The sequence below is a fragment of the Ptychodera flava genome, chromosome 15, assembly GCF_041260155.1.
Source record: "Ptychodera flava strain L36383 chromosome 15, AS_Pfla_20210202, whole genome shotgun sequence".
NCBI classification, from domain to species: domain Eukaryota; kingdom Metazoa; phylum Hemichordata; class Enteropneusta; family Ptychoderidae; genus Ptychodera; species Ptychodera flava.
This window is the reverse complement of record NC_091942.1, coordinates 28,722,091-28,735,433: the sequence shown is the minus strand read 5'-3', so window position 1 is coordinate 28,735,433 and position 13,343 is coordinate 28,722,091. Positions and strand designations below refer to the sequence as shown.

The 13,343-nt window shown below is 37.4% G+C and overlaps 1 protein-coding gene across 1 annotated transcript; it reads right to left on the bottom strand.

Annotated features, from left to right (window-relative positions):
- Positions 1 to 1,960: 1,960 nt before the first annotated feature.
- On the bottom strand, positions 1,961 to 12,635 carry LOC139151794 (1,25-dihydroxyvitamin D(3) 24-hydroxylase, mitochondrial-like). Its single transcript, XM_070724783.1, has 9 exons — positions 12,121 to 12,635; positions 10,912 to 11,102; positions 6,095 to 6,298; positions 5,777 to 5,949; positions 5,373 to 5,539; positions 4,347 to 4,425; positions 3,466 to 3,622; positions 3,227 to 3,270; positions 1,961 to 2,722 (listed from the first exon to the last, which is right to left on the bottom strand). Exons 1-9 carry the CDS (start codon positions 12,609 to 12,611, stop codon positions 2,618 to 2,620), a joined length of 1,611 nt encoding a protein of 536 aa, XP_070580884.1. The 5' UTR covers positions 12,612 to 12,635; the 3' UTR covers positions 1,961 to 2,617.
- Positions 12,636 to 13,343: the final 708 nt, after the last annotated feature.

The following is a 13,343-nucleotide window of genomic DNA, read 5'->3' as shown; positions in this document are numbered from 1 at the left end:
CATGGTCAGTGTATGACGAAACACTTTTATTTATACATACATGTCCTTGACCTCAAACATGTTCCGGTGCTTTAAACTGAAGTCCGACAATACCAACCCCCATAATTGGACGCTTTACTCACATGGACATTTTGTTGTGATATTAGCTGATCTTTAATATTTCAAGTTGGATTAAAATAATACAAAATTAGGGCTGAGAACAGAATTGACAATGGGGAGGGCTAGTCTCTATATAAAAATATACCAACTCTATAAAATGACGCATTTGTAGTCATATGGACATTTTTATGTCATACTAATCGCTGCTTTTAAATTCATAAATGGATATGAAAAATACAGGAATAGGGCTTGAGATAGAATTATCAGGGGGGCCTATTATTTTTTTAAACAACACAATTAGAACTAATTTGAGATAATTGGTTGGTGAAGTCAGGTCGTTTTAATCTATAAATGTAAGCTCCTCTGCTTTTCTTTTAAGATATACACTTGTTTTTATGAGTAATTTGTAATATTGCAACATTCAGCTATACGACACCTAACTCTTTTGAGAAATTTGAAAAATATGAAGATCCAATTATCCCAATTAGTTTCAAGTCTAATATTTTGAATGCGAGGGATGGTCTTTTTCACAAAATGTACATTTAAGGGAAACAAAAGTCATATCAATATTAACTGATTGCTGTTATTTAATACTTCATTTTGGATATAAATATACAGGAAAAGGGCCTGGAAAAGAATTAATAAGGTTTGGGCTTGTGTTTAAGTCAAGACTGAAAGTCATTTGACAATGATACAAAAGAAACGGTACACATATTCAAGCTGTGTTGGCAAGCGGAATACTGGATAGATTACCCGGGAGTAGAACAAGAACGTAGTTGTATAAACTGAACAAAACTATTGTCAAAATTATCAGCCACTGCTCTGTTACAGACTACTGGCAGTGTCTGACTTCAAGGTACAAGGAGCAAATATACAACAAAGAATATCCAATAATCGGAGAAAATGATGAGTGGAAAACATTTGCTGTTTCTCAACTTGATGATTTGAACTTTTTGTGAATATCATTCCAACATACGTAGTCTCGGTTCACCAGACTGCAATAGGGACTCTCATCTGGCCGTCTCTACGCAGTCTGGGGAGGTCTCATTCAAAAATCTCCAAGCTATAAAAATGGCAAGATACGAGGCATCTGATCCAAGACGTAAAGTCATAACTCACACTCGTTATCAAGAAAGGACTTCGAAACCCACTTGTACATAACCTTGAAGCTAAATTTTGCGTGAGTTTGTCTCAAAACATAATTGACATCGTGGATTAGTTGCTGCAGGGAGGCACCACTTGTGTTTGCATCGCGTCATCTTTGTTAGAAAATTTTCGAACGGACTGAGTGGGGAAGGCCACATGGGAGCCCAAAGGAGCAATACGGGTAACCAAGTGCATTCAATGCGCGCGCTCGTAGATGTATGAATAAATTACAAATTGATAGTTAGGTGGATGCATGCATGCGTGCCCGCCTGCCTACCTACCTGCCTACCTACCTACCTACCTACTTACATACAAACACATACATACATACATACATACATACATACATACATACATACATACATACATACATACATACATACTGATACATATGGACATTCATACATACCTGTTTAATTCTCTGATTGATAATGCGTGCAATTAATTAAAGGAAAACAGCAATGAGATGTAGTCTTCATGTAGAATTCGTAGAATATTAATATTTATTAGTCTCATACAATCACAATAATATTGTCAAACAAGGAAATGTTCTTAGGTCGTGATCTACTTTCATACCGTTAGCATCTGAAGACACCCGCAGCGGCAATTACGTTAAGGTAGAATTCGTAGAATTTGAATCCTAAGGCATCATAAGTGCCACCATGCTTCACATTATGACATCAGCCCTGAGAATAAATTAATTGTCTCATTGACATTTTTGTGGCTTCGTAAAGTACATTTATTATTATTGAATATTTAATCTTGTTACCTTTATTTTAAAAAAGTCTGCTAACAAGACTGTAACATTTCGAGTCTCCCAATGACATGTGCGGAGACTAAGTATGATTTGTATTCATTTAGAAGGATGAGTCTGATTTGTAATCATTTAAAATAGTCGTCACTTTACACTCGCTTTGGCTGCCACTCACCCATTATTCATGGCATATTAAAGTAAATGAACCCCTCTCCGGGCTGAACAAGTGTAATTGTGTCCGTTGTTGCAAGAGCTCAAGAATAACGTTGATTGGCCAACATTTTAGGCATGTCTCCAAACTAGCCGTTTGCATATGTAGATACATTATAGCTTAAAACATTCACGGAGAAACTGAAGCATTTGAAGCATATTTTCAAAACTCAGCGATCAAGAAATTTCGCAGAGTGTTTTTCCTATTCATCGTCTTCTCATGAATGTGAATGTACATAGCATTTTCTTTATGTTATTAACGGCTTGTAGTTATCTTCACAGCATTCGGATCTCCCGTTTACTCAGAAGTGCATAATTTGCCAACTGGGAGGACAAAGAAACACCAGAGTTGTAGCAGGCCACATTGATGAAAATCTTCCTATTGGATCCTGGTAGTGGTAGTAACTTCTATCTGTCAATAAACTTTGGGTTCAGGGGTCTGTCTGGCACCATAAGAATTGACATCTTCGGTTCAACCGTCCTTGAATTTTCCAAACTGAAATCTTGTGATATCTGTGGTGAAATTGATAACATGTCCGAAATGCAACGAAACACGTAAGTTGTCTTTGTAGGATTTGGGGGCATTGTAAGGATCACAAAGGGCCAATTCTATAGGACATTAATGCTTGCTTACAATTTTGCAATTTAAGCGGTTTTAACACAACTGACCAAAGGTCATTTGTGTTGTGGTTGAGTCGATCATGTTGGACAGTAAGCACTTTTTCCGTAAGGTATGGTGTACAATACTCTTCGTTATTCCTTATATTGCTGAGCAGCGTGATGGCATTTTGCTTGTGTATTTTGCGAAACAAAAGTTCATGTGATATATTGCGGCATGTTTGTGATTTGCATTATCGACTGTGATTTTGCGAGTGTCAAAGAGCCACTTTAAATGAATATTGAACTTCATCTCTGCAGACTGCCCTACCGAAAATGTCATTTAAAGTGGAAGCATCGCGAACGTGATATTCTTGTTCATCTTAGAGTGAAAATCTGGCTGTGGATGTTTCTACTTACCCTGGCAAGTAAGACCTGCAGCTCCAACATGGCAAACCGCTTTCCTGAAAAATAACGACAAGTAATTAGATCGGTGGCTTGCATTGAAACAGCCGGACGATCGAGCTATTATAAAAATCGACCTCTTACCCTTCTGTCTTAATTCACTTAAATAAGACGGGTCCGAAGATTAACAAAATGGTAGTTACATGTAATTATATTGCAAAAATGTAAATGATCAGGACCTTGCGGCCACTAACCGATACACATCCTCGGTCCAAATCCGAATGGCATGCTGGTGAAGGAACTTAACTTGTCGCTGCGTTTTGTCAGCCATCTTTCAGGCTTGAACTGGTCAGGGTCTTCAAAGTACTTTGAATTTCTACCCGACTGGTGGAACAGCATCACGATCGGAGTCTATTTGCAATGTAAAGAAATTGAGCATTGTAGGTGGTTGACAATGAAAGCGGAACACATTATCCAGATACCATGTAGTATAAAACACAAAATAAAAATGCACTAAAATCGTCACGTGGTCTCCAGTTGACAAAAAAGATTAAATCTACGGGTATAGCAAGTTGCACTGTTGCACAGCTTTTTAGCAGTAACTTTCAGTGGGGTATCCGTCAGTTCTTTTCTGTCTGTGGAGTGTGGTTGCCTGTTCTACTCCAAACCCCATGTCGAACGCCAAATGTTACAACTTGTGAACACGGCCTCTGTGTGTGTGTGTATGTGTGTGTGTGTGTGTGTGTGTGTATGTGTGTGTGTGTGTGTGCACGCGCTCCCGCACGTTTGTGTATGTGAGTCACAGCTGAATTTTAGTTTGCACACGGTCCATATAGAGGGGCAGTGGTTAGCACAATAATTCACTTGTGCAATGTACTGACATATTTTTGAGAGAATAATAAAATTGTATTCGTTCAACATAAAAATAATGACAATATTATCGAAAGTTACAATAATGTCTCTGTACCCGTGCAGTGATATGAACATTTATATGATGTAACGTCAGGGTTATGTCGCGAGATTTCCGAACGTTCAAGGGGGCCGCGTCATTGTAGAATAACTCCATAAAGTAATCCACTCGCCCCTATGAAGCTCGGAATACATACATATTCTTTGCGGTTTTACATTAACTTACCCCTGCGGGAATGTTGTAGCCTTTGATAGTGATGTCCTTGTCCAACACACGGGAGTTATTTACCACGACTGGATTTACTCTACATCAGGGAGGAATCAGCGAATGATAAGTTTTTAAAATGTTTGGTATCTCACCAATAGTCGTAATTGTAAACAATCTCTCGCCGTTCTTCAAATTGTACTCCTTTCTGCATTGTTGTTCTTGCAATGTGTTTATATACCATGATTCTATGCTACATTTAATATCGATATGTCTGTATCGAAAGTCGCAAAGTTACTTTGTAGTAGGGTACAACACCCTGTACATTGTACAGGGTGTAGCATGCTAGCAGGGTACGCTTACCCATTCCGGACACCTGGTACCACCACTAACTATCAGTGGTTCAGGATGGTCCTACTTAAATTTGTAAATCTCAAATGTCCCATGGACCTAGTACTGTATTACCTTGAATGGAAGTGATTATTGGACCAGTTTAATGTCATATTGTACAGATCCAAAATGAACATTATCGTCGGAAAATACTGATGTTAAGCAAAAATATTTGGATCTGTCACGATTGCATTATAATCTTTATCACCATTATCATCATTGTTGTCGTCAATATCATCACCACATAAAACAACAAAATGAAAAACTCGCTGCATTTACCATTGCAGCAGCAATTGTGGAACGTAAATTTCCCGTTCATTGTATAGGACTATGACTAATGCTAATGGAACATGTGGGCAAAAGTTATGCCCTTATATACACGTTCATGTGACATTTTTATTTTTTCAATTCATCAACCTACAGGCGAATGCCCAGTTACAGAATGATGTACCTATAACCCACTACCCACTGGAACAACGAGGATTACAGTGCCTTCCTCAAGGGAACAACACCATGTTGGAGTCTCGAAATCACAATTCTCCAATATTGAGTCTGTTTCTCTAGACTTACCGGGACTCGAACCCACCATCCTCTAATAGTGAGTCCGGTACCCTAACCACACTGCTTTCCTATTATTTTGTACTTATTTTCTCTAACCTTAGAGTTTCCTTGATCACAGCAGTGACATACGGTATTTCTTCGATGTGTTTGTAAGATATTGGTTCTCCCTTTGGAACAGTCCTTCGCACTTCTTCTCGTAGTTTTTCCTGTTTTTCGGGATTGCTTGCCAGGTTGTAAACTGCCCATTGGAAAGTGTTGGCTGTCTGTGTGCAAAAATATGATCGTTTGACAGCACTAAAAACGTCCACAAAACGGAGGGAGAACAACTAACGTCTGTATTCTTCACAAATAACAGCACTAAAATTGGAATAATTAATAAGTACACTCAGGTGTATTTGCCAGCAACAACGGCGGCGTGATATCCTTCATGCGACCTCACACTGTGGTCGCAAACGAAAACAACCGCCATCATGCAGTACATAAATCGCAATTATACATACCGTATCAACAGCACCCATAAAAACTTCTGTCATTTGTGAATAAATCATATCTGTAGATAGGTCAGAGTGTAGTAACAGATGTTGGACGATATCCAAGTTTTCCGGGGAAGGAAGTTCGCCTTTTTCTTCAAGTAATTGCACTTCGGCCATTTTTTCATCTATTCTCTTTATAACTGTGGGGAAAGAGCGACATACAGTTCTTAAAAAATGAAATAGAGTGCATTGAAGAGGAAAAAAAACTAAAATTGAAGTTTTACTTTGCAACAATCAGTTGCCCAAATTTTGTAAGATGAAAAAGAATATACACCGGTTCCTTACCGTAATCGAAAACGGCATCCCATCCTTTAACATGTTTCCGCCAAGGTTTTGTCCTCAGTGCAGATTGTACACTGGCTGGGAATTTGAACAACGTTACGCATGTGTCGGACACGTCAAGAAAACCATTAATAAAATTATTTGCTTCCGTAGACACTGTTTCCCCGAACAGGTGAAGACGCTTGTTGAACAAGATGGCCGAAATAGCTGTTGAGATACTAAATACTGGTGAGTCAATGATTCATTTAAGTCCAAATAGTGAAACTTAGGCTGCATTCACAAATACTGGTGGGGCGCTGTAGGAATTCAGGGGGATTTTGAAAGTTTTAGGGGTAGTAAAGGAGGACTTGAAAGTTTTGCTCTGCCTAGAAGGGGGGGGGGGGGGCTGAAAAATATTTAAGGTTCCCTTTTATTTCTTACATATTCCGATTCCAAGCTTTCGTACTTGAAAATTCAATGAAAAAACGAAGAACATTTTCATGTCATCCAACGGTTCTAATGTAATAGTTAAACAAAATCTAGAACCATATTGTCGCATTTCACGACTTTTCTCGAAAATCTAAAAATGTATGAATGCCATTGCATTTTGTAGAAAAAACAAGTCATCGTTGATGACACAGTCCCCACTTGTTAATTGGTAATTTGATTACTGGTCCTCGGAGAGTGAGGATAGAGTCTTATGCATCTGTGATTAAAATACTGAAATACAGATGAGGCTTAATGGTCGAGAATGAGGTCCATGGTAGTGAAAACGTAAAACCAATCTGGACTGCCACCCTAATTACAAAAATGTTTCAAGTAGTAATTAATCGACAGGATGTTGCAAATCATATTTCATTCCATTATAACACTGACAGATTATCACCTGTATCACATTTCATACAATTTGATGCAGTGCTTCTGAGCATTCACCCTAAAAATAAAAATTCATTATGTATGCACATTAGCAATTTATTTAAATGACACTGCTAAATGTTATTGGATTGTATTACAGCACTGTGAGATCAACATCTATACCATGTTTCGTCAAATTTGATGTGATATTTCTGGACATTTCACTCAAATCAGGAAAGCATATTGAAATTTATCAACATGGCACTGATAAACGTCATTATGCACTGTTAAAGCATGAGAGCACAACATCTGTACCAAGTTACATAAATTTGATGAAAACTTTCTCGGTATACTGGCCTTATTACGAAAATTAATAATATATGCAAATCAGCAGTTAATTGATATGGTATGATATGATATGATACATATCTTTACGCGCCATTACACTATTGGAAGATAAATATACGTACCACGTTTCATTAAATTCGATTCAGCGCTTCTTATTACACTAATTATGAAAGTTCATCAAATTTGCAAATTAGCAATCAATTGACATGATACTTCTTAATGTCTTCACACAGTATTACAGTACTGTGAGATTAATATCTGTACCACGATACTGTTACATAACCTTGCTCGTCATTACACTACTGGAAGATTTACATCCGTATCATGTGGCATCAGGTTTGATGTAATACTTCTAGACATTTCATACTAATTATGAAAGTTCTTCAAATATGCAAATTAGCAATTAATTGACATGATACTTCTTCATGTCTTCACACAGTATTAGAGTACTCAGAGGTCAACATCTGTACTCTATTCAAGAACGTTCATTTTATTCGCAAATTAAAATTTTATTAACATGACAAAGATAAGTGTCTTTATTCACTGTTACAGCAATTTGAGCTCAACATCTGTACCAAGTTTCATGAAATTTGTTGAACTATTTCTTGACATATCAGCCTAATTACGAAAATTCATTAAATATGCAAATAAGCAATTAATTGATAAGAAAGTGCTACATATCTTTGCACGCCATTAGACTACTGGAAGAACAAAATCTGTACCATGTTTCATAAAATTTGATGCAGCATTACTAGACATATCACAATAATTATGAAAGTTCATTAAATATGTAAATTAGCAATTAATTGACATGATACTCCTTAATGTGTTCACATAGTATTACAATACTGACAGATCAACATCTGCACCACGTTTCATAAAATTTAAAGCAGTATTTCTTGAGATAGCCCACTAATTAGGAAAAGTAATGAAATATGCAAATTAGCAATTAATTAACATGATACTGCTAAGTGTCTTTGTACACTATTGTAGGGCTGTGTGCTGAAGATTTGTACCATTTGTTTCATTAAATCTGTTGCAGTATTTCTAGACATCACCCTAATTACAAAAATTCATCAAATATGCAAATTAGCAATTAATTGATGCAATACTGACATATGTCATTGACTGATATTAGAACTCTGTGTGAAAAACATCTGCACAAAGTTTCATCAAATTTGGCACAGTCGTACCAGAAACAGCACTCTAATCCCAATTATGCAAATTAGCACTAATTATGCATGCCACACCAATATAAACGGACCTGCATATGTATGCCATAGTGTAGTATCCTTGTACCAAGTTTAAAAACAATTGGCACAGGCATATCTCAGATATCTGCATTCATGAGCCCCTATGCTTGGACTAGCATTAATATTAATACCATCCTTGAACCCCTGTGGATTATTCCTGGCAACCCTGTGGATGGACATCAAATACAGGAAAGAAAACAGCCGTCACACAGCCATTTTTGATCGAGTCATTACAAAAATCGGCGTGCATATATATGACATAGGGATTAATAAGTACCAACTTTCAATGCAAAATTTACGTAAACAAACGCACAGTCGTTAAATATAGGAAACAAAATGGCCGCCACGCAGCCATTTCAGACCGGATCAAAACAAAAAATTAATTTGCATATGTATAACATATGGAATAATCCATGTACAAGTTTGAGTGGAATCGCTCCAAGCATCACTGAGAAATTTGCGTGAACATGCGCGCCGACATCAAATACAGGAAATAAAATTGCCGCCACACGGCCATATTTAATCGGATCACAAAACAAATTGACGTGCATATGTATGACGTAGGTAATAATGCTCGTATCAAGTTTGAATGAAATCGCTCTTGGCATCTCTGAGATATCTGCGTGAACGGACGGATGGACGCACGCACGCATGCACGCAGGGACATGACCAAACCTATAAGTCCCCCAGGACGGTGTCCTTGGAGACTAAAAATCAAGTAGGCCTCTAACGGGGCAGAAACCGCAACTGTTGATAATTCTTTAATATTTCTATGCAATGTGTCATATACAGTTTCTTTCTGTCTCCCTATAGCATGCTGAAACACATCAAACAAAGCCTGTATATATGAATATTGTTGATAACTGAATTAGAGTCTAGACTGAAAGCCATTTCTCAATGATACAGATGCATGGTACACATATACAAATGTGTTGGCAAGCTGAATACTGCAAAGTTCAATATGCTGCAGGGAGTTGAACAGGAACGCAATTGTATAAACTGAACAAAAATATTGTCAAAATAAAAAGTTAATACAACTACTGCCCTGCTACTACATACTGGCAGTGACAGTGATACATGTAGCTCTGACTCTGATGTAAATGAAGAAGAGTTTGGGTCATGTGACGCTCATGGCAGTGAAACATACTTGTACACAAGTTCAGGCCAGAGCGCAACACATGGAAGACCAGGAGACTTGACAGTTATCAGGAATTTTTGAATTCTTGCATATCAGAGTAATCAAATATTAAATAAAAATGTGGGGTTGCTATGCTTGATTTTCTACAAATGTATGATGAAAGTCACCGTTTTGATGAAAATCACTTACGATCAGAATATAAATATAAATCCATTCAAGTTCATGACAGAGACGATTTTGACATTCTCATCGTTCAATAATACGAAAGTAAAGCTTGAAAAGTAAAGACTCTAATTCAAATATGTAACTAAATAGAAATATTTTTTTTACCCAATTTGCCAATATTACACCCAAAATGTTCGACTTTAAAACGTTTATTTGATCGAATATTCTAATCTTACAGTATTTTCAATGTTTATAAAACTTTTAGCAGCTGAGTCATATGTCATGTGCTTTTGAAAAAAAATTACGGTAGGTCACTCTCCTCAGTTTTTCAAATTTGGGTAGCCAGGAATTCACAATTTGCATGTTCTCTAATGATCATAATTTCGTGTGCTCTTCAGCAGGTGTCATTGACAAGGCCAGAGTTGGATTAACTCAAGCAGGCTTAGACTAGTAAATCGAAAAGTCAACTAATGCATCTAAAAATGAATCACTTTAAGGTCTTGCCTTAGGAATGTGGCACCACAAACTGCTGATGACAGGTTGTGGTGAACATCTGCGAGCACAACTGCGCAATGCACGTTATTTTTTATGTGCTCCCATCCCCTATAAACACGCGGGCTTGTGGTAATTTTTGGGGGAGAACTTGAAATTTTTCGATCACATGGACGGAGAACTTGAAAATTTTGACTGGGTATTGAGTGGGGATCTGAAAGAAAATGAGATTTCAAACGCGATTCCTCCCCCCTCACCATTACATGTAAACGCAGCCTTGTAGATAATGCCTTTGACTTTCGTACCCTGAAAAAAATCAAAATCAATCGTTGTCGTCATCATCATCATCATCATCATCATCATCATCATCAATGGACACAAACGTCTCACCATTCCATCGTTACCAACATTGAAAATGTAGTGTATATATATATATATATATATATATATATATATATATATATATATGTGTATATATATATACTCTAAAATTATATATATATATATATATATATATATAATATATATATATATATATATATATATATATATATATATATATATATATATATATAAACTTATAAACTTACATTCAATAGCCCATGTGTACATTAACATCTGAAACTCAGGCACTACGTTGTCCGCTTCTCTGACTCTACGAATTTTCTCGATGAGGTCAGTGACAACGTCATTCACGACTCCGCCATATTTTGGCACTTCAATTGGTCTTAACATCTTCTTGTTCAAAGCGGTCCTTCTCTGAAACCATGCCGGACCATTCCTACGATGGAATGGAAATGACAAAATCTAATATACCAAGGAGTCATCAAAATATCCGGACAAATTACAATGAATATAACTGAACGGAAATAATAGGGTACACTTTAGATCAAGTAACACAGCCTAAACGTCAACGTCTCCAATATCACATCAAGGCCATTTAAAAACAATTCTTTGTTTGCCGTCCTTACAGTTTTGAAAAACCTACCAGCCAGGAAGGTAAAAAACAAACTCAGACAAAAACACAAGTGTTTTAACATAAGCTCAATTTTATTTGGTTTCTTTTGGAAAGGTAACACTTTTGTTTGTAAGAGCTTTAATATTGTGTTTGTTTTCTTCATTTGCCTGAAAACCTACCAGAACGCGGACGGCAAACAAAGAATTTTGTTTAAAACACTTAACCGACGTTTACAAAACTCACGTGCATGTGATATCGTTCACCTGGCTTCTATATGAACATGATTGGAACTAATTCGGGATAATTGGATCTTAACATTTTTCAAATTTCTCAAAAATGTTGTTAGGTGCCATATAGCCGAATGTTGCAATACTACAAATTACTCATAAAACAAGTGTTTAACTTAAAAAGAAAAGTAGATGAGCTTACATTTGCAGATTAAATCGACATTACTTCACCATCCAATTATCCCAAATTAGTTCAATCGTGTTCATAATTTTTACGTTGTTCAAATCATGATACATTTAAGTGGTTAATCAAATTACTACAACGGCAACGTCTTAAGCTTTGCTAGCGTCAGACTCACCTGAACGACCTTTCAGCGTTTGCATGGGAACGTTCTTACTAATACGTGGCTGTATTAAGCAGTGTTGCAGCAGCAGAGTCATCCCAAGGTCAGACCGATGCGGCCCCTCCCCCCCCCCCCAACCCAAAATGGAAAATGTCTGCAAGAGTGTCTAACTTTGCAAATATTATCCTGATTTGATCAGGCTACATATTTTGAAAGTTCAACATCTTTTTATGCGAGGTCAAAATTACGGCCGTCGGGCACTTTACTTACGTGGTCATTAATCCAAAGGGAATATTGCGTTGACGTTTATATACCTTCCACGCATGAAACATATCCAAGCGATCGGTGTACCTTGTCGGGTATTTTCCTTCGTTTCTGCACACTACGGCTATGTCTTCTGGGTCCGTTACATAAACCATGGCAGTATTTCCAAACACTCTCTTGTACACGGGGCCGTACTTTTCATTCCATTCGCTGTACCTATCCCATGGTTTTTTGACAGTATTTCGCTGACTCCATCCCTGGAAAGCGTAGGTCAACCGTCCGGTCAAAGTCTCAGACCCCTTGCCTGGCATTTCGCTGAATGGCTTGACGACGTCGTTTCGCTCTTGTACAGCGGCGTGATCGGCAGCTGTACTGTAACACTGCAGTCTTGAACATCTTACGAAGAATGGAGCAGTATTTGCAATCGGGGAGATACCATGGGGAAGTACAGGTAGCGCTCTGGACGCTGAGGAGGACGACAGCCTTGCGCACGCCATTTTGTTAATAACAGGTCAAGTTTTTGTGACCCCAGCCTGTTTGTCTGTGCATGACGAAAACCTTTCATTATAACGACCACAAACATGTCCCTGACCCCAAACATGTTCCGGTGCTAAATATGCAGTAAGATAGTGGGTAAGCTGAAGTCTGACGATTCTTCGACCTCGGGTCGGTGGATTATTTTTTGCCGATGTCAAAAAGTGGCTGCTCACCCTATTCAAACTTTCAAAAATAGGGTGACCAGCCCCACCCAAAATTCAGTCATTCTGTGTTTTAATGAAATTGATGACGTGTCAGTTGTACGATAGAAATTTCAAAGTTTCAATTTTAAAGTTTTAATACAGTATTTTGAATTAGCTGTGAATGTATTTTACACTTTCTATGCACAACCAGTTGTCCAGAAATGTTGTACACAAATGAATGCCAATCATTCATATGAAAGAGAGAGCAGTAAATCAAAAACGTTGATGAATGTTTAGACTTGCCACCCATCCAATTACATGTCCTGAGAAGCCATAGAGAGTTATGTTAATAAGTTGTAGCCAAATCTGATATGCACAGTGTGTGAAAGGATCTTTCCTTTTAACATGGAAACCATGAAAGCACAGTTAATAATGACAAAACTGCCTTTTGTTAACTCTCATCTCCATCATGAAAAAGACGCCTTTTTACTGAAAACCCATGACACACAGGAAAATCTTGCATAAAGAGAACGAAAAATATCTTCCATT

Excerpts from the sequence above, each read along its gene's own strand:
- LOC139151794 (XM_070724783.1), bottom strand. The coding sequence starts at position 12,611 with ATGGCGTGCGCAAGGCTGTCGTCCTCCTCAGCGTCCAGAGCGCTACCT. Across the intron at positions 5,540-5,776 it reads TTATGGGTGCTGTTGATACG|ACAGCCAACACTTTCCAATG; the intron begins GTATGTATAATT and ends TTTTGCACACAG. Across the intron at positions 3,271-3,465 it reads TGGACCGAGGATGTGTATCG|GAAAGCGGTTTGCCATGTTG; the intron begins GTTAGTGGCCGC and ends GTTATTTTTCAG.